Genomic DNA, 21,162 nt, shown 5'->3' with positions numbered 1-21,162 from the left:
GCAAAAAAAAGATTAATCAACTCCTATTCGCGGTTTCTGTTAAAAAAACTTGCAAAGAAAAATCGAACTTAAATGCACTGATTTTATAAATTAAAAATCTTGCAGTTTCATTAATTTGACACGTCTTCTACTCACATATAACTTCAAGATGAGCTTTCGCTCGGAAGAGCACGGTGTTGGCAGGATCCAAGCCCAAGCAGATGTATTCTCCAGCCGCGCTTCTGTCAACTGTTGGGATACTTAACACTCCGTTGTGCACTGTGCTGCCTTCCGGGAGGGGATGATAATCGCTTCTCTTCCAGTCCAGGTAGATGTGCTCTCCATCCGGTCCGAATACCTGACAGCGCAGCTCCACTTTGCCGCCGTTCGCGATTCTCAAGTAGTCTTTGGGGATCAATACACCTCCCCCTGTTTGGTTCGGGTCTCTCTGTAAATATGCTTTTAATTAAAAACGTGTCACTGTATTAAAGATACGACGACAGAATTATAGTACGTACAGATTCCGGTCGCTGTCGATCGTCGTCGCATGGAATATCGCCTCTGTCGCCAGTGCAAGGCACGTAATCGTCATCGTCCTCGATGCGGATGTGGACACGCTCCTCAGCTATTCCTACGGCGTTCGTGGCTTGGCAAGTGTAGGACCCTTCGTCGTCGGGTGAAACAGAGAATATCTCGTAAACGGCGCTCAAGGGAGCAGCCGCTGCTCTGCTATACGTGTCACTGTAAATCATGATAATATTACAAAATTATTATGTGACTCTTTTTAGCAATGTAATTACAATTGTTAGAATCAAATTAAATAGTAATTTAAGCTCAATTTTAAACGCTTAATAATATTATAATTTATAATATAATTTACATATATAGAGCAATAAAATTTGCCGTCTAGACATTACAGAATTGCACTTGAATAATGTAAAGCTTTTAAAATTGTGTTAAAAATAATTAAAAATTAATTCCCACAATTGTTATTATAAGCGCACGAGGCTGTACGATAATTATAATAGGTCCAGAGCATTGTGTAACGATAATAAAGTCGACTTACTGTACAGTTATTCCGTTCACGTGTTTGCTCCAAGCCACATTGGGTTGCGGATGACCGTTTGCGCTGCACATCAAACGGACTCGGCTTCCGCGCTTCACCTGCAAGACACCGTGCTTCGGAGTGATGGTGATCACAGGCATGGACTGCACCTCGATATGCGCGAGGACCGACGTCGAGCCGACTTCGTTCGACGCGGAACAGATGTAGGCGCCGCCGTCGTTCATCGTGATATTCGACAGTCTGAGGAGCCCGTCAGGCAGCTGCTCGATGTTGGAGGCGAATGGTCGATTGTCCTGGCGAGACCACTGCAACTCGGGCATCGGGAAACCGGCCGTCGCGCGACACAGAAGATCGGCGGAACCGCCGAGGATGACCGTTTGTACATCTTGCGGATACAGCTGTAAGACTGGAGCTTCGCGAGCTGCAATAAACAGACGATTCGATTTTGCAGAATTAAGAATAGTAAAGACAAATTGGAACAAAAATTAATTTCTCATGTCGACAAATAAGAAATTTGATAAAAAATTTTTTAATCTATATACATAGTTCAAATATTTTTAAGCTCTTTTTGCTTAGTCATCCAAATATAGATTATAGATAATATATAAATATAAATATATATAAATTCATAAGCGAATTTTTTTTTTAAATACTACGAGCTTACGTTCAACTTCGATGATGGCACTGGCCTCGTAACTTATACCCGCGGGACTGGTTACCCGACACATGTACACTCCTCGATCGGAGACCTGGGCGTTAATGATCTTGAGCGTGTCCCCTACTTGCTGGACGTTGGAACTCATCTGTTCTGAGTACTTGCTCCATTTCACCTGTAGACCTGGCTCGCCGCTGGTGATGCATCGCACCTCGGCCACCGTGCCCTGCGACACCTCCTGCCGTTCCGGTCTGACCTTGACCGACAGATGCTCTCTGCGGGGCACTATCGTTATCTTGGCGGTGGTGCTCGTCTCCGTTCCGCGTACGCTCGTCGCGGTGCACACGTATATGCCGGAATCGTTGGGAGTGGGATTGGTGATCGTCAAGACACCGTCGCGCTGACTGGCGGTATAAGGCAACGGCAAACCGCCGGATCTCGTCCAGGTGATGTTCGCGTACTGAGACGGCGTGCAGATTAGCCTGACGACGTCTCCGCTGGTGCCGGACCACTCGGATGGTGTTACGGTCGGCGGTAAACCTTGAGGCGGTGGTTTGTCAGGATTGTCTGTAACGCAGAACGAAGTCTTCATTCAAATAAAGCACGGAAGCGTGTAAGTCTCAGATTAACATTATCAACAGTAATTGCGGTATAATCTGTAATGGTTTGGGATTTGAATTTCGTCGACGTTCGAGATAGTTGAATACTTGGGCCGTATACCTTTAACGTATAGGATCGTCGTTCTCTCGTCCAAGCCAATGTTGTTCACAGCGACGCACTTGTACTCGGCTGCGTCGTTCTTCGACGCGGCCGGAAGGTTCCACACGCCGTTGTAGAAAGTCGCCTCCGGGCTCATGGTGCCGTGAACTCGTATCCAATCCAGTTGGGGTGGCGGATTACCGCTGGCTTCGCAACGGAACTCGACCGGTTCGCCTTCCTTCACCTCCTTGTACGATGGACTTATAACGACTCTAGGCGGGACCGGGTGGGTTCCTTAAAGAAGACGTACAAAATTACGTTTCTGTTTCACAAATTGACACGGTTGTGATTTATACCTGGTATTTCCAGCAAGTGTTTTGGAAACGCTGCATCCGGTAATACAATGTGTAAGAATTAAATAATACGTAACGTTGATAAATTTATTAATCTGTTCTACTCTAATTCATTTCTTAACAATTATAATAAAATATAAGAAGATTATATTGAGCTTGATGTGTAATACAATTAAAATTAATTTATTCTTGCGTTGTACCTCCAACAGTCAACGTGACTTTCTTATATCCGATGTTTATTCCATCGCTCACTTGGCAGACGTATATGCCACTGTCAGACACCTTCACATCCGTAATGACCAACAGTCCTTTCGAGTCATCCACTATCCTTCCATCAAGAGGAAATTGGTCACCCTCTTTCTCCCATCTAATGTGCACCGAATCCTATTTTCAATCATAGAACAAGGATTACAATTACCCACAAGAGGATTTCTAAAGTCGAATCAATGAATCGGACTTACGTTCCGATCCATGGATGTGGCCGAGCAGTGATATCGAACCATATTTCCGATCTGGACGATTTGGAATTCCGGTTCCTGTATGTAAATTGTGATCCTCGGTGGATATATTACCGGTGGGCCCTGTGTAGTTGTCTCTCCAACTGTGAGGAAAATAAAAGCAAAATTAATGTAAAAATAAATGCGATTTCCTACGCCAGTTTTCTTTTGCGCGATCGTAAAACTGCAAGATTTAACGATAAAACGGTATGACGGTATAACGGACAGAGACAATGTGGACGATTATTGAATCTTGCAATCTTCTGCTGAATGCAATGAATAAGCGACATTTGTCCAGTGACACAGAGATGCAACCACCATCACACTTTGACGAGACATCATTACAATGACGGTTATTTCGAAGAATGATACACTTGTATTAATTGCTATGGTGTACACATATTATACTGTACGACCAGAGGACGTCCGTGATACTGAATACCATGTATACCAGGGAAGAAGCCAAGCTTTCCCGCAAATACTAATCCTGCGAAAAACTACGGAACCATGGATAAGGATTACAATCCCCGAGAGAGTGCCTTCACCAGACTCGGTGACGATCTACGATGATGAACTACGATGACCTGGCGACAACGTAGACATGGTCGCGAAATGATGATCCGAGCGCTCGCCCTTTGCCATGAATCACCGGATGGACGGACAAGATGTGAAAGCACTCGTTTATGTAGTCCGTCTCAAACCTGGCGTAATCGACGTCACGATTTTGACCAGTTCTTTGCCGCGGTCATTCACGATGTGGCACTCCACGTTGCAGGGGGTGCGCCCGACGTGAACGAACCAAGTGCGAACAGCTCCTTTCTCCGTCTTCATTATCGGGCCGATTTTGCCGCCCCGTGCGTCGGTTATGGGAAATCCGTCGAGTGACGACAATTTAAAATAGATGTGAAACTTGTCTGGATAGTCATAGTTGCACGTAAATTGGATCGTGGAGTACGGCTCGACTTCGCCGCTCATCGGCTTTAGGCTTACCATGAGCTCACCTGACCAACGTATCGTTATTACTATTATTTTGGATTTAAAAGAGTTCAAAAGATTTTCTTTACTGTAATCTCGAAAGAAAGAATCCTGCTTTCTCTCTCACGCTTACAAAAATATATTCTAACATAATAAATTGGATAACTTGACTTCCTGGATTATTTTCTTTTTGTCAATAATATAGTGTGATTTATATAGATCTGCGCTATATAAAATATAATTTGATTTATCAATCGCTTTTTTTATCAAGATCGTCTTCATATTTTTAAACAAAAGTAATTGGAAACACTAATATTATTAATTTAATTAGCTTATAATTTAATGCATATCTTGAGTATTAAGAAGCGCTATTGCTTACCGACACCACTGTCTTGGCAATACTCTCCCGTGTATCCCGGCAGGCAGTAGCACTTGATGTGACCGGATCTGCTGATCTCGCAGCTCTCCTCGTTCTTGTTGCACGGACAGAGATTACACGCGCCCAGATAACTGACGGTCCGGTCGCTGGTGTCTCTGTAATAACCGCGAGCGCAGGTTTCGCAGGAGGTGCCCGTGTAACCGGTCGGGCAACGACAAGCCTCAACCTGAGTCGCTCGTTGGTTTTGAATCAGATTCTCCACGGCCGTGTCCATGCTGATGTCGCTGATGTACGTTGCGGTCATTTGCTCGCTGTGAGACGCGCGGACCAGGATGGCTTCCAGATTGGAAAGTACGATCATGAGATCCGTCCTGGAAGCGCTGCGCGGTCCCTCGATGGTCATTCGTTTCCATTCGTGCTCTTTCAACGGAACGGAGTAGGTCTGTGAAAGATGTACACGTGTCGTCTTTATAATTGCGAAACGTTTGGATTTCAAATTAATTTCTATAGATGCTTTATTTAATAAAATATGATAAATAATGAAATATATATATTGAATAATAGCTTTCAATTAAAAAAGGCGTAAAGAGATTGAATTAAAATAATTTCTATCTAGTAAGAAAATATTTTGTCAAGTATAACTATTAAATATGTGAGTTTTTCAATTTCCCGTAATGTTATGAAATATATCGGATAGATTCCATCCTATTCTACATACCAGCGGAATCTCGGGTTGAAGTTGCACTGGATTTGTCCAGAATAATGTGATGCCGTTGCCAATCAAGAGAACGTCTTGATCCATGTAACTCTGAGCGCCAGGATACGCGGTGATATGCTGCGTCAGAGTCAAGTTCCCGCCGTAACTCTTTACTTTGTTACCAGTAAAGACGCTCGGCAGCGACCAGAACAATCTGCGGCTTCTACTGTCCTTAAAGCGGTAACCGATCTCACTCGTTCCCGTATTTACCACGAAATCGGAGTTGATTACGTCGCGTCTACTCCTACATAAGAGCATTAGATCGATCAATTAAAAATATTAATTTTCTTCGATAATATACATACATGTGTAGATTTTCTTATATATAAATTGTTCTAAAAAATGCTATTTTTATCAGTAAAAAAAAAACAGAGAAAAAATGATTCATCATATGCTTGTATTAATTTAAAGAGAGCTACTTGGAAAAAAATGAAGTGCGTGTACTTACGAGTCCGTGAGAGTGAAGCCGTGATGTGATTCGTATAACAACGTCGGTATTTCCTCTACGTACAATGTGCTCTCGTGACATTGATCAGTCACTCCGCTGCAATAACACTCGATGCATCCATCAATGTTCTCAGCACGTAATCCGTATGTCGACGGGCGGCATCGATTACATTGTGGACCCTCGACGTTCCTTTTGCATTCGCATCGACCGTCGAAGCAAGAAGTGCTGCGTGAACCAGCCTCGTCACATCTGCATGGCTCGGGTCTTGGATTTCTATACGTGCAATCGTTCGGGGTGCCTCGAGTGGCGTCCCCTTCGTATCCCGGTTCGCACAGCTCGCAGAACTCGCCCGTGGTGTGATGATCGCAATACTATCGAAGTAAGGGTATCAATTTTTCAGTGGGTTCTCAAATTCTTCTGAGAATTCATATATATTTACATAGTTATATATTTATATAACTTTCGTTAACTTGAATTTTAATTAACTTAAGCTTCAATTTTTATATTTTATAACTTGATGCCAAATATAAAACTGACATTTTAGAAAAAATACTGCCTTTAAATTATTAAGCAATTATTAATGCAACATAGCTATTTTAATAAAGTTTATTAAATTTAAATTATCTTTTTTAAAAAGAAGAATTTAATTATATTAGTACAACGTGATGTCGTCGCTCGATTAAAATTGCTTTTATTTTTACCTTACAAGTGCCAGTTTCGGGCTCGCACTGACTCGAGTGATTATTGCAGTTGCACGGCTCGCAGATGCCTAAGTAAAGTCCTTCGATGGCACGGGTGTAACCAACGTCGCAATCCTCGCATGAAAGTCCTTTGTAGCCGGCGGGGCAAATACACTCTTCAACTTCGACCGCGCGAGCTTTACCTGTGTTAGATTTTTCGGCGGTGTCCAAAGACACGGAGGACAGCCTGAAATATACACAATATCGCCTGTTAAATCGCGATAATGTTCAAACTCAAATTTTTTTACGCAACCTTGCTTTAGTTTTATTTTAATTGAATATCAATCAAATTCCCTTACATATTTATTTTACTTGGTCATATATTTATAAAATTTTAATTAACTCAGATTTAATTAACTTAGTTTTTATTTTCATATTTTATAACTTGATACCAAATATAAAACTGACATTTTAGAAAAATACTGCATCACAACTTTATTTTAAATTGGATTATTATTTTAAATTAAATCGGAAATTTTATCCATCTATTTTATAAATATTTTTATAGTCCTTCAAGAAGCTTAGGCAAATCGTTTCTTGTTTATATTGTCGGAATTATATAAGATATGGTAATATCAGGAATCCGCGAAGCACTTACGCCGCTTCGTCTGTATGCGTCGTGTAAGTGGCTTTGATTCTGATGGCTCGCACATCGGCTAAGGCCATTAGAAGATGCTCCCTGTCCGCTTGAGTACCGTCATTACGTTGCCAGTATTGCTCGAGCAGCGGCACGGTGAACGATTGCTGGGAGTTAGGCTCGGGAGACTCGTGGGAGTAGTAAAGCAAGTTGATGTCGTTAGCCTGTGTGCATTTTAAGTCATCCTGTTATAATGTCTTCATCGTCAAGTGCGCGGATTAAGGCTCGCGAATGTGCACTCACGCTAATGAGTTCGACGTCCGCGGCGTTGTTCCTTGAACTCTGACCGCCCGGAGAGGGCACGTATCTGACGATGTACTTGAGATTGCCACCGTAAGATGTTATTTGATCGCCTAAGAAAATGCTAGGCAATTGCCAATAGTAGACGTCATTGTTCCCACGATTGGGAAAATCTCTGTAGACTATTTCCCGGCTGATGGCGTTCAGATGAATTCCCTCTACAATGTCCGATGTGTCAGTGCTCTTGGATTCGATCAGGGAGAAGCCTCGAATCGAGTTGGTAAACGATACACGAATCTGCGAATCAATTTAAGCTTTTATTTTAATTGATAATTTATATTTCTATAAAAGTTATACAAAAAAAGCAGACGATTCCATTATTTGTATTAGAAATATAGAAATCTTTTTTACGTAGTTTCTCTGTTTGCAGACCTCTTTTGATTTATACATAAAGATGAAAATCAATGCGATATTTTTGTCGTACCTCGTTTCTGTACCAGTTAGAAGAGACGCATCTATTGGTGATGCCCATGCAGAAGCAACCTATGCATCCAAACTGATTTGTCGAGGCCAGATTGTAGGTATTCGCCTTACATTGGTTGCAAGTGAGACCCGTTGCGTATTGCTGAAAAAGGAAATATTAGAGAATAGACGGCGCTTCTCGACCGCGACGTTGTACCGCTCACTTTTATCCTGAATTTATATCGATTTACATATGTCTACATACGTGAAAGAACTGTAAAATATACTTACATTTTTTTAAATTAAAAGGAATCCACGGAAGATGGATGCAAGAACAACAATATAAAATCGTTACGCGAGGTGTTCGGAAAATTGCGCAATTTATCTCGCATAGATTTTTTTGATAGAAAGCGGTTTATTTATAGAAAAGAATCTTTTTTTTAGAGATTGCGTGGTCGAGAAAAAAATGCGCAATTTCCGAGGCCGATGTGCACCCTGTACAAAATTACGCCTATGTAGGAATAGGCAACGGTAATAATTATATCGGTATACCTTGCAATGGCACTTTCCGGTCTGTGGATCGGCGTTAGAACTGAGGCTGCCGTTGGGGTCACATTGCTGAAGCGGGACGCACATATCTCCGGGAATAAGGGGATTCCCTTGGTAACCGGCAGCACACTGCTCGCACCTGCGACCAACGTAGCCGGGAGGGCAGTCACACGTGGGTTGACCGTCGGAACCAAGATGACACGTGCGAGCGAATCTATTTATAATCGCGATAAATTGTGAAAGTGCTCTGAATTAAAATATCGCTAATGTAAGTTTAAACTTATTCGCGTTCTTACTGGTTCGACGGGTTGGTAAGCGGGCAAGGACAGATCTGGCAGGGGATGTTTCTTGAGGGATCGCCGTAGTATCCCGGAGGGCACGGTGGTTCGTCCCTGTAACACTGGCCAAGCCACGGACCGCTTTCGCGTCTCAGATAACCAGGCGCGCAATGCTCGCAAGACAGACCAGTGTATCCTTGAAGGCGATTAAGATTTAATAAAACGAAATTAATAAAACGAATTTTGCTACGCGATCTGATTGATTGTCAAAGAAGTATGTACCGGTAGGACATTGACATTCCTCGACGAAGGACGCGGATCCTAGACCGGTGTTTCGCACGTCGGCGGTGTCCACAACGATGTTGGTGAGGCGAACGTCCAGCTGCGGCGAGTCGTCGTATTTCACTCTGCAACACATCGAACGTAAAAAAAATTGTTCTGATCTTGTCGCGGTCAGTGACAGGATCTCGGGCTTCAGTGCCTACTTTATAAGAATGTTGTCCACGTTCGCCAACGTCATCATGATCTCCTCTCTGGACGCCAGGATCTCGCTTCTCCCTTGCTGCTTGTACCAGTCGCCGTAGAAGAACCTGACCGTTCTCTCATTCTCGTAGTCCGCTGTTGGCTCTTCACCCTTGTGCACCAGGACGTAATTATTGCCGCTCAAGATGACGGAGGGCGCGCGGTTTGGTGTGCCGCTACCGCTGTAGCGGATCGAGTATCTCAAGTAGCCGCCGTAGGACTTCAATTGGCTGCCGTGATAATTCTCCGGCAGCGCGAAGTAGGGAACGTTGTAGACGTTCAGGTCGTTGCTGAAGGACTCCAGCAGCTGAACGCCGTCCCGGCCGAGGGGGCGGATGGTTGCCTGATTGCTGATGTCGCCGTGGATCCTGATCGTCGGCACGGTCTCGACCGACACGATCTTCTGGCGGTCGAACGGCGGCGGGATCTGGTAAGTGAAGAGATCGGCGCTGCGGCACTCGGTGGCGACGCCGAAGCAGAAGCACGAGATACACTCCTCGGCGGTCCTCGCCTCGGAATTGAATTTGCCCCTGGGGCATACGTTGCCGCCGTCCTTCACGACGACGATGGCGTCCGGCACGGCGAAGACGAAGCCTCCGACGTTCAACGCCTCGCACGAGTACGCGCCCTGGTCCTCCATCTGTATGTCCGGACACGTCAGCGTGCCCGTACCGTTGGTGGACACGATCGTACACTTCGCGGGAACGTGCCCCCAATTGAGACGCCAGTTGATTTCCGGTATGGGAACACCGATCGCCGTGCAGGTGAGGACCAGCATGTCGCCCGGCATGAGGACGACCATCGGCGAGGGAGGTTTCACGATGTAAACCGGAGCTGCAAGGAGAAATAAATCAGACATTGTTAATAATTACAGCCAACAATAGTGACATTTCATTATATTTTTAATTGTCAGTGAGATAACAGGAAAATTTTCTCCAGAATAGAAAAGTCGTATATTTTAAATCTCAATTTCAAAACTTAAAACAAATAACAATACATATTAAGGGGGTCTTCTACTTTGAAGGCCTTTTTTTTCGTCGTTTTTTAGGATTTTTTTTGAGGAATCATGAAAACATACTATATCGGGACTTTTATATCATATTTATTAACATTGGAAGTATGGAAAAAATAATTTTTTTTCTAAACTTTGCAAAATATACAATTTTCAATATTTTCGTTAGTTTTTGGTACCAAAGCTAGCCACACATTCATAGATTAAAATGCTATTTTGTTTTTTTGTTTCAGATTAACTGGTGAACTGCAATCATGGGCGCCATCCGACAACTTTTTTTTTAGATACATGCCATTATCGCTCTGTTACAACGCATTCTTGTCGATATTTTATTTTGAAAAAATTATCAAACATACTTCCAATGTTAATAAATATGATATAAAAGTCCCGATATAGTATGTTTTCATGATTCCTCAAAAAAAAAATCCTAAAAAACGACGAAAAAAAAAGGACCTTCAAAGTAGAAGACGCCCTTAATAAAATAGTAAAATGTAAAATATTCATCGTGTGCGACTTCAGAAAGACAATTGATGATTTCAGAGTGCCTGACTGTTTCATGAAAGTTATATAGCTACTATTCAACTTTAATTTATCCGATACGAAGGTCGCCAGACGATTGGCGACATTGACGCTTCGCGCTCATGAAACTCCCATCGATACTAACAGCATCCAAGCTCGTCGCTGCCGTCCAAGCAGTCGCGCTCCATGTCGCAGTGGTAGCTCTTCGGGATGCACTGCTTATTGCTGCTGCAGGCGAACTCGTTGTAACGGCACGGAGATCCCGGGGGAGACGGCGCGCAGTTCTCCTCGTCGCTGTTGTCCGCGCAGTCCTTGTCGCCGTCGCAACGCCACAACTTGCTAACGCACTGCTTATTATTGCAGCGGAACTGGTTGGGCTCGCATCCGTGCGGACCTGTCGAAAACGGACGTGCGAAACGCTCGCGTGAAATTTCGCACCATAAAGTATGAACGCCCGATAAAGCCAGCCTTTTTCGCTGGCACACCTGTCATACTTACTGCACCGCATCTCGTCGGATCCGTCGGTGCAGTCGAATTTGCCATCGCAGACGTACGATTTGGGAATACAGTCGCCGTTGCTGCAGGTAGCCTGATCGTACTGGCACACTTGCGGCGGTCTGGTGGCCGGCTGCTCGACTGTATGGACAATCAATTTGATATTACAGGGGGTCTTCAGTCATTGAGACAGATTTTGAATTTATTGTTAGCGGTTCTCCGCGCGCGGTTGTATCTCATCGCGAATAAATTTCTCGATCGCGTATAGCTCTAAATCGGAGAGGGCAGGATGGAAGAACGTACATTTCTCGACGTTAAGAATGACGGTCAATTGCCGGCCCGGGGTGGACGGTGGATAACCCACGGCTTCGCAGATGTAGGTTCCGCCGTGCTCGAGCTGGATGTTGGGTATCTCCAGGCGACCATTGATGTCCCGGCTGCCGGGCGGCAGAGGAAGGCCGTTGCCGCGAATCCAACGTACTCTCGCACGTAGAAGACCCTCGTCACGGCATTGGAACACGACCTCGCGACCTGATCGGAACGGTTTTGCATGATATAAATTCCGGTCGGTGAGAGATTGCGGCCTTTACGGATTATTACGTCAAACGTCCCGTCAGTGAGTGGTCGGTAATTAGCAAGCGGATTTCCCCGTTTCTCTTAAATTGAGATGACACTGACGACGTGTTAGTTCAGTTCACGTGCAACACTTCAGTTCTTTTTTAATCGTGTTACTCGATGCGCTGCTTGCATGTAGTAAAAACATTTTATGTGCATCCGGCATAATGAAATCGAGACTTTTCGAGTCAATTAGTGCCAATAGAGTTCTTTTAAATCAAAAATATATAATAATCAGGATTAGACATCAGTAGTTATTTTTGTATATGATTTTATAGTCCAAAATTTGCATTCTATTTTAAGTTCTGAACGACATGAGCTTCATCATGCATAATTAAACATTCGCATGCATGGCTTCGAACGATATTATTAATGAAGTTTTCGGTTATTGATTTAATTGTATAAAAGTTGCATTTTTTATATAAATAAAAACAGATTTTTAATTTAATTTTATAATTGCGATATATGTGTATATCTGTAAAACGAAATTATATTTAGTCGGACATGAAATTATATTTATTAATCAACAAATTTATCGAAAGTTTTGAAGATCGATTCTATTGCTTATTTTGCTTAAAGAAACGTTTGCAACAGAAGATCCATAAAAAGCGAGAATGCATATACATGTATATGTACATACAGACACCTATAACTGAAATACATATTTCCAACTTTGCACATCTAATGATTCATGAAGATTATTTTAGCCCACAGCATGATTTGTAGCTGATATTCTTTTTTAAAGTCTTACCTTGCTTCGCCGGGTCTGGCCAAGGCAAGAAAAAAAATAACAGATATATTCATTAATAAATTTTCTTTTGGGATACCCTAATTCGTCGGCAACGCGGCACTTGTTGCTTATTATTATTATTATTATTATTATTATTATTATTACCTATTGTGTTAATTTTTCTAGAGATACTTAAGATGTTCAATTATTGAGATATTTTAGTCAGATGAATAACTATACAAAAATCGAAGTTGCAACAAATGCATATACAACATATCATCAAATCCGTACACGGCTTAACGAGAACGATGATACTTACTTTCTTTAATCACTTGTTCACTCGGATACGTCTTCAGCCTTAGGTCGGATGTTCCATGGGTATCTGCGCACGAACGAAAGTAATAAGTAGTCGTAAAAAAAAAAAAAACGCTAATAGAAACATGATTAAATTGATTAATAAATGTATGTACAGAATCAACGTTGCGTTATCAACTTTGTTAATTTGAGATTTCTACCCGGCACCTTTCTGCACCTTTTTCATCTACAGGCGGAAATGCAATCCTATATTTTAGTTCAGTTATTAATTCCTTTTAGAAAATATGATACACAGTGCGATGTGTGTCTACTGCTATGGTCTACTATATGCATGGTCGCGAAAAATCGAGAGAGACCACCTCGCTCGTATTAAATTTATCATAAAATAGGTACTTGTTATTCTCAGATTAAAAGTGTATATATTATTGGGTAAAGGCGGAAATTGTAATTCAAATGATGGGAAATACAATACAGACTCATTGGCTTGTATCTCATCCGCTGGAAACGTGGATAATAAATACCTTTTAGTGTTACATAAAACATTACGGTATTATGTTACGGTATTATGTTACGGTGTCATGGATATTTACAAGGTATTATTGATTAGCGCATGGCGTGTTATCGGCCGGCCGTGCGGTCCCCTTTTTTCCCGAAGGCAGCTCCGGATGACTAACTACAGAGGGGGGGCGGGGCGGGGGAGACTCACAATTATCATAACTGCAATCCATCTCATCGGACATGTCTCTAGGACAGTCGAGCCTTTTGTCGCACCGCTGATGCAGCGGGATGCAATGGCCGTCATTGCACATCCATTCGTGCGCGCTGCACCTACTGTGATTTCTTTGCATCGGCCTATAGTGACAGCCCAACTCGTCGCTGTCGTCGTACGGGCAATCGATCCGGCGATCGCAACGTTGATGGTGAGGTATACAATCGCCGCTCTTACAGCTCCACTCCCCGTACGAGCATACCGTATTGGAAGCTTCAGTTTCGTCGTTAAACTCATGTCATTATGCTGCGTCTTCGCAGAGTTACTTAGACTATCTCGATTAAGCGAGTAAATTATGAAACCGCGCGTCGTCAATTATTAACTCTTATTTTACTCACGCGAGAATTCGAAGTAATAGAATAGCGATCTCGATCTCGTCTATCATTTTATTGTCGATTTAATGTGCATTTATATACACATTTATATACGCGAGAATTGTTTTGTTGAATTAAATATGCGTTAATTAACTTACCGCAATTATATTCATCGGATCCATCTCGGCATTCTGGAATTCCGTTACACACGGAGGATATTGGGACGCATCTTCTATCCAAAATGCACATATATTGATCCGTAGCACATTGACCTGACGGTGACGGCTCTGGCGGTCCTAATAAAGCAGAAGTAAGTAAAGATATGAGAGAGAATTTAATTAGATTCAAAGTTGAACAGGATTTTGAGAAATAAATTTAAATAACTGTATATTGAACTGTCGTCCCGGAGATTACAATTCTACAGTTTATAAATTATTCGAAAGTTACGTCAAATTATACTAATCTGCACGTTCAGTTGTATATCTTTCATTTTATTATTTATTATTCATTTCTTGATTGACGCACGAATATATATATATATGTATATTTAATTCTTAATTGACGTTGCTGATTCTTAATTGAGTTGCTGATTATTCCTTCATGCTCACCGCACTCCTCCGGTTCGTCGGAACCGTCGGCGCACTCGATGACTCCGTTGCATCTCTGATCGGCGCGAATGCAATCTCCGTTGGCGCACTGGAACTGGTCCCGCGTGCATCCTAAAATAAGAGCTCGCATTGTACGTTAACGAGACAACCGTGAGTCGTTGATCCGTTAAAAGAAACGATGAGACACAGATACATGTAAAATGTCAGCCATGGTGCCATCATATGTCCGTCATTACAATCTAAACAATGATCTAACGTCGAAATATAAATACGATGGAGGTAAAGATTTCATTACCTAGAAAAGACTGTTAAAACGTAAATCTAGAACAGAGCTGTCTGACTGAGTGTTCTTTTTTTCTCGTTCCCCCTTTTTTTTTCATCGGTTTGCCGTCACCAATTTAGACAGCTTTGGTCTAGAATCTAGATCAAATATATTGGGAATCAGTTCATACAGCACATAAATCGGTAAGCCGATTGCAACGTATCTCCATCGCGTTTTATTTAGTTTTCTAAACTGTATGTACTGATTGCAGTACATCTACGAACACTTATATAATATAATTCGTCATTCAATGTAACTTCAATATAGACTCAGGAGGAAAGACATAATCCCTTAATTTACGTACGATTTTCGACCGATACAATACACGATTACTATATTAAATAGTCAAATATTAATTTTATAATTCAGTTTTTTTGTTAGCGAAATATAATGCACAAAAATGTATAATACTTAGGTAAAAATGTGCTTTCCTCGTGCTATGCATGCCAAATAGGATTTATGCCAAACGTTCTACCTACGAGAAAAATAAACGATCTAAATTTTACGTCAGGCAGAGATGCACTATTATTTATAAAGATGCGCCGGGTAATATATAAGACTGCGATTATAAATTTCAGAAATATATAATCAAGTCTCTACTGGAACAACCTACACATCTTCTATTCAGCTGCTAACACAGATTGGCAGAAAAGAACATAGATCTAAGAGAATCTGGTGCTTTCAACGATATACTTCAGAATATCCCGCGGATTGAAACTGTGACATTATTCGAAAAGACGGGGATAAGATTGAATTAAATTATATATAACTTCACTTTTGAAGAAAAATGACGCAAACATTTATTCAAAAATTAAATTATATTATCGGAAATACTTATTAAAGAATAAAAATTAGTAAATCAGAAAGAAAAAGGGAAAGAGAGAGAAACGAAACCATAATACTGAAGAATACTAGAAATATAATCATTAGAAATTATATAAAAGAATTAACTTTCTTTTCATCAAATTTTTAACGTTATTCTCGCAGTGGTAACGAAATAAAGTCGTAAAAACATGAAGGATTATTTGTATGTCAGGTAACAGATATCGACGTACGAATAACTTCTTCTCCGTAAACGCGAATTTTATCGATAAAATACTGTCGGGATGAGAACGGAAGCGCGCGAGACTTCGATGCGGGGTGCGTGCGTGTCACCAGATTTTCGAGATCTACAAATAATCTAACCGAAGCAGTACTGTTCGTCGGTAAAGTCGCGGCAATCGTAGAAATGGTCGCAGTGGTGGGTTTCGGGGATGCAAGTGCCGTCGGCGCAAACAAAATCATCCGGAGCACAACTCCTCGGCGTGCTCAGATTTGTCGGCGGCACATCAGCATTTGCATTTGTGTCTGGGCTGTAAGCCTCGTTATCCGGATTCACACCGGCTACCACCCCCGGCGTCTCCGGACGCCCCCCGGAGGAGGCACTATCCGAGGCGTCTACACCTAGAAGTAACTCAATCTGAGCTGCGGTGTTTCTCGTGGAAACGCGTCGTTGATGATATTGGGCGACGCGCGGCCGCAACTGATATAGTTACGCCGTACGCCCGAAAATCTCGAGGGAAGTCCTATACCTCTTTGCCGTACGACCGTACGCATAATCAGGACTTAAAGCGAGTCCGGATGTAACAAAGTAGGCCTGAGAGACAAGCACGCGATTGTGCCTTGTGTGTCGCCTCCATTCATATCTCACTCATATCATCTTTCCTCGGGCTTAATCTCAGAATATTTATTTACACTGACGATTTTTTTGAGAGGCGAGTCTATGCTGGCGACTCATAAGGAGCTTACTATTAAAATAATAACTTGCTCGTTGCGCGAAGTGGAACTGTGGGTTTATTAATTTTAAACCACGGCCAAGAAAATATCCATTCGACACTATATGTATACATGGTAGTGACGTAAGGCTATAAATCGAGAAATAATAGGTCCGCGTCCTCGAATCGTGCTCCCAATCGTTGTTTTAAGTCCTGAATATACGAATACGCTCCGAAGGCTAAATCGTAACGCCTGAATTAACCAACGGGGGAGAGAGAATTCCGTATCCATCTTCTGAATATTTTTATCGATAGGGATCATTTCCCCCGGACCTAAATCAACGCAGCTCTTCGCGATGAAGACGCAGCGACGCAGGGATACGCCGCGAGCGCCGATTTCCGGAGGTTCTGACTTACCTCGGCGACAATTAATCTCGTCCTCGTCGTGACGACAATCCGCACGTCCGTCGCACACTGCAGCCCGAGGTATGCAGCTGCCGTCGTTGCAGGTGAAGCTGTCGTCGTGGCATTCTTGGCGTGAACCGCCGGTCTCGCCGCTGCCCGCTGCAAAATGGAACGACACGCGGTTTATCAAAGCAGTTTCTTGAATAAAAAAAATTCGCCGAAAGGACAAAAAGGAATTTTCTATAAACATCTGATTAATGAAAAGTCTTAATTAACACTCCAAGTTACAAAACATATTAGGGTATTTTAATTTAAAAAAAAAATATAACGGAGCACATAGGGTGTTTCGTGCATATTATAGAATCAATAGAATGTATATCGAATGTAACTCTTTCGGTGAAATAGCGAAAAATGCATCTATCTAAAGATATCCTTACGGCAATTCAGTTCGTCACTCTCGTCATGGCAGTCGATATTGCGGTCGCAGAAGAAGTTCTTATTGATACAGACGCCATTTGCGCAGGGTAGTTGACCGTCGGGGCATTCTGCAAAAACCAATCAACTCCGTTGAATGGCAAATAAGGGACGGAAGGGGCACAAACGATACGAGGAAGATCCTTTGTACGTGTGAGAAGCGGTACGAAGCGACAGTGTGCACGTTTGTTGCTAATAACAATCGTCCGCGGGCCGGCCGTTCTTGCCAGTCTCGCCAGGTCATCAAGCGAGGTCGCGAAGAATACCCTCGTGTGAGTCAGCCGGAAAAAAAAAAATTGCGAACGACTTCGATGTGCTGCGCGGCGCGCAACCCTCACCCCTTGCACGAAGGAAATTAGATGCGCGAGGCTGACCAAGTGCCTTCGATAATTATCGATCGATAAAGAGTCCCGCGAGAGAGGTGCTTCCCCCTGCGATGGACGAAGGGCGATAAAAGAGTGCGCCGGAGCGGCGCACTCGTCAAATAAGGGTATCTATCGTGCACATTGCCGCGTGTCGTACCTATTATCTCTAAGATAATACGGGGACGGGCGGCGCGATGCCGCGTGCACGCGCTCTCACCTCGGTTGATTAAAGCGAGAAAAGCCGAACGGGAAAGAGGAATTGTTGAAAAGGTCAATGGTTTTCACATTCCGGGGTCTGCAATTTCGCGCCACCATCGCTAAACCGTATGATAATCTGAGAAATTTATAATAATAACTCCCGCGTATAAATGTCGCTTCATTTTATATCAAACCGGTTTCGCGTGTGAGCCTTTCCACGGGGAAACGCGCGTGTGGCTTCTTTTTTTTTTTTATTTACACATATATTAATAAACAGGTTAAACTTAGTTTCTCAAACGTGGGAGAGAGGACCATCGCGCGCAAAACGTGACATTTACAAAAGTTCGCGTTACGTCAGTCGCGAGCTTTTACGCGCTGTACGCAACAGCAGAGCGCGGTTTGTGCACGCGTCAGCGCGCGGCATGGAAAATTGCGGAGACGTAAATAACCGGAGGTAAAAGGGTATATCAGAGAAACGTATATATACATATGCAATTTGTATACACTGATATATACATATACATATATAAATATATTTTATATATATATATATATATATAGATATGTATATATACAAGTAGATGCGCAATTCAAAGATCAGGCAACCTGTGTGCTGAAAATAGACGGAAAGTAAATAGACGTACAGATAGACAAGTAGAAAGACAGAGAGAAGAATAGATATAGAGTTAGTTTCGATCCCATCCATAATCGATGCAAAATGCATGTCAAGAAGAAGAGTCAGAGCGCGTAATCAAGATGTATGTTATGTACGCAAGTATGTTATTGAGTATCCAATATTCAAGATCCAGGCACAAACAGCTATATAGGAATCAAGACACAGTGAGATATAGGAGTGGCCTAATGAATGTAAGAAATATGATGAAGAATGAATCAGTCGTTTCTTAATTGCCATCTTATCCCTCGCGTCTTGTTGTTATATCTCATTGTGTCTCGACGCTAAAATGTAACAAGATACGTATATAATGCTAAAACATAGAAAGAGAAAATCGTTGAGATCACGTATCGAAAGAGACGAATCGAAAGGGATTAATTCGGGAATTTATTTCGAGAAATTGCAAATCTCCAAACTGCGAAAACGGGACTTGGCCTAATATCACTGTCTGAATTCTCGTGTTTCTATTTTCCTCTTTATTCTAGTCTGATTTAATTATTCATATTCTGTCAAAATGCAGCAATTTTCCAAAAAAAAATGACTTCTTTAATCCCAGCGAATATACGTTGATGCGTTTTAATTTTTATGTTTGCTACTTCAATTTCACCGCTAGGTCAGCATGCTAATAAAGAGGATTGGCAAAGAGTTCAAACACTTCGAAAACAACTCCCGTCCCGAAGTTCGGCGTCTTCGAGTTTCGCGAATGAATTCCCTCGAATTGATTTCGATTCGCTCGTCTTTGACAGGGTCGTTCCGGGGTGACTACGGCAAGTGGTGCCGCGACACGTCGGTATTCGAGTTAATGGCCAGTCAACGTCCGGCTAAAACGTGCTCAACGTGGTCGATACATGGCGACGAAATGAGATTAACAGCTTCCGCGTACGTGTGTACGCGCCCGTGCGCCCGTATTAGTTACACAGCCTCTTAATTGCCGACTTGAACACCGACGTGCGCGCGAAAAGTCGTTCGAGACGGGCCGCACCGTACGTCGTCGCCGTCGTCGCGCCCGTCGCGATCGCTGTCGCTGCAGTTGCAGCTGCAGAGAGCCCCTGCGTAGCCGTTTATATATAAATAAACGTTCTGCACGATTGACATCCCGCACATAAAGATTCGAAGAAATCGCTCGCGCATGACACTGCTGTCTTACTCAGAAAATCGACCGAGCGCGCGATTGGATCTCGAATGGGCTTCGCATGCTGCATCTCTCGCCGCGTCTTGTCTCGCCGCGTCTCGCGCAAGCGAAACGACGCGAAAGTTGGAGCACGCAAGCTACCCTTCGGAGACAGCGTCTGCGATTTTTGTCCCGCGATATAATGCACGCGGGGGAGTAGAAAAGCCAATTTCGACGAGAGAACGTTGATGAACGTAAGTTGATGAAGATAAAGAAAACGAAATAAAGATTTGAAATGAAAATAAGATCCAGTGCCGAGAAAAATAGAGAGGCAAGGTTGATGAGGAGGCGGCACTTGATCCTGTATATCTATTTCAAGTCTTTAAACACTGAAAACACATATCATTGAGCACCTCTTTTTAGTATAACACACGATGAAGTCACGCAAAACTGACTCACGGGCAAATGAATTAGCAATTGGTTGCATTCATTCACTGTTAATTCGCTAAGAATCATAATGCCCATAACAAGAATACCATACGTCGCAGGAAGTATTATGACCCACGATGAGAATGCTGATAGAAAATAGTTCAGAAGACAAGAGAGGAAGGGGGGAAGATAATGGAGAGAGATTGTGGAGAGAGAATAGAATAAATAGCGCATGGAGAAAAATTATCGCTTTCTGATACGTTTCTTAACTACAGAATTATCTATTTGAGCTATTTAAGATCTCATTAATTAATTGTATTATAGCGATAAGCTTTCTTCGTGCGGGCTATCATCGACATAAATAATGCGCTAAGAAGGATACAGACCTAAGCTACAAAATGCAAGAGATCCGATGAGATCTAAAAAAAAAAGAACTAACAAAAGTACAAAAAATCGTGATAAGTTATAACTTGCTCTCTAACTTGTAATGCAATGCAATCGAAGATACTGCTATGCTATTCAAATGGACGCTAAGAAGCAGCACCTAATGGAAACTACTATTAACTCGATTCCATGGCTTAGGTCTATATCGTCCTCGACAAGGATAATAAAGCTAAATTAAAAATCACTGTTACGAGAGCAATTGAACTCGTCGGAGCCGTCGAAGCAATGGGGCCGGCCATCGCAACGTCTCTTAATGTCGAGGCACACTCCGTCGTTGCAGCGAAACCACCCAGGCGGACATTCGGTTACTACAATAATTACCAAGTTCCATATTCGAGTATTATCGTGCATGCTGTCCATACGGGGGGGGGGGA

General features: G+C 42.6%; 1 protein-coding gene across 1 annotated transcript in view; it reads right to left on the bottom strand.

The window, feature by feature from the left end:
- LOC105448281 (basement membrane-specific heparan sulfate proteoglycan core protein) overlaps positions 1-21,162 on the bottom strand; it is a 159,685-nt gene that overhangs the window by 11,777 nt on the left and 126,746 nt on the right. Inside the window, exons 19-48 of the mRNA XM_011686781.1 lie at positions 20,980-21,096; positions 17,532-17,639; positions 17,107-17,253; positions 14,614-14,724; positions 14,164-14,301; positions 13,629-13,904; positions 12,927-12,989; positions 12,629-12,643; positions 11,566-11,793; positions 11,266-11,403; positions 10,913-11,161; positions 9,200-10,070; positions 8,997-9,121; positions 8,733-8,910; positions 8,440-8,650; positions 7,910-8,050; positions 7,429-7,722; positions 7,147-7,349; positions 6,510-6,735; positions 5,809-6,179; positions 5,322-5,604; positions 4,604-5,045; positions 3,951-4,250; positions 3,214-3,353; positions 2,953-3,136; positions 2,421-2,693; positions 1,710-2,267; positions 1,046-1,466; positions 498-720; positions 136-427 (exon numbers count right to left, since the gene is read on the bottom strand). Coding sequence (XP_011685083.1) covers positions 136-427; positions 498-720; positions 1,046-1,466; positions 1,710-2,267; positions 2,421-2,693; positions 2,953-3,136; positions 3,214-3,353; positions 3,951-4,250; positions 4,604-5,045; positions 5,322-5,604; positions 5,809-6,179; positions 6,510-6,735; positions 7,147-7,349; positions 7,429-7,722; positions 7,910-8,050; positions 8,440-8,650; positions 8,733-8,910; positions 8,997-9,121; positions 9,200-10,070; positions 10,913-11,161; positions 11,266-11,403; positions 11,566-11,793; positions 12,629-12,643; positions 12,927-12,989; positions 13,629-13,904; positions 14,164-14,301; positions 14,614-14,724; positions 17,107-17,253; positions 17,532-17,639; positions 20,980-21,096 — 7,326 coding nt within the window. The remainder of the gene's footprint in view (positions 1-135; positions 428-497; positions 721-1,045; positions 1,467-1,709; positions 2,268-2,420; positions 2,694-2,952; positions 3,137-3,213; positions 3,354-3,950; positions 4,251-4,603; positions 5,046-5,321; positions 5,605-5,808; positions 6,180-6,509; positions 6,736-7,146; positions 7,350-7,428; positions 7,723-7,909; positions 8,051-8,439; positions 8,651-8,732; positions 8,911-8,996; positions 9,122-9,199; positions 10,071-10,912; positions 11,162-11,265; positions 11,404-11,565; positions 11,794-12,628; positions 12,644-12,926; positions 12,990-13,628; positions 13,905-14,163; positions 14,302-14,613; positions 14,725-17,106; positions 17,254-17,531; positions 17,640-20,979; positions 21,097-21,162) is intronic.

This window comes from Wasmannia auropunctata, unplaced genomic scaffold, assembly GCF_000956235.1.
Source record: "Wasmannia auropunctata unplaced genomic scaffold, wasmannia.A_1.0 LD336088.1, whole genome shotgun sequence".
Lineage (NCBI taxonomy): Eukaryota > Metazoa > Arthropoda > Insecta > Hymenoptera > Formicidae > Wasmannia > Wasmannia auropunctata.
This window is presented reverse-complemented; position numbering and strand designations above follow the sequence as displayed.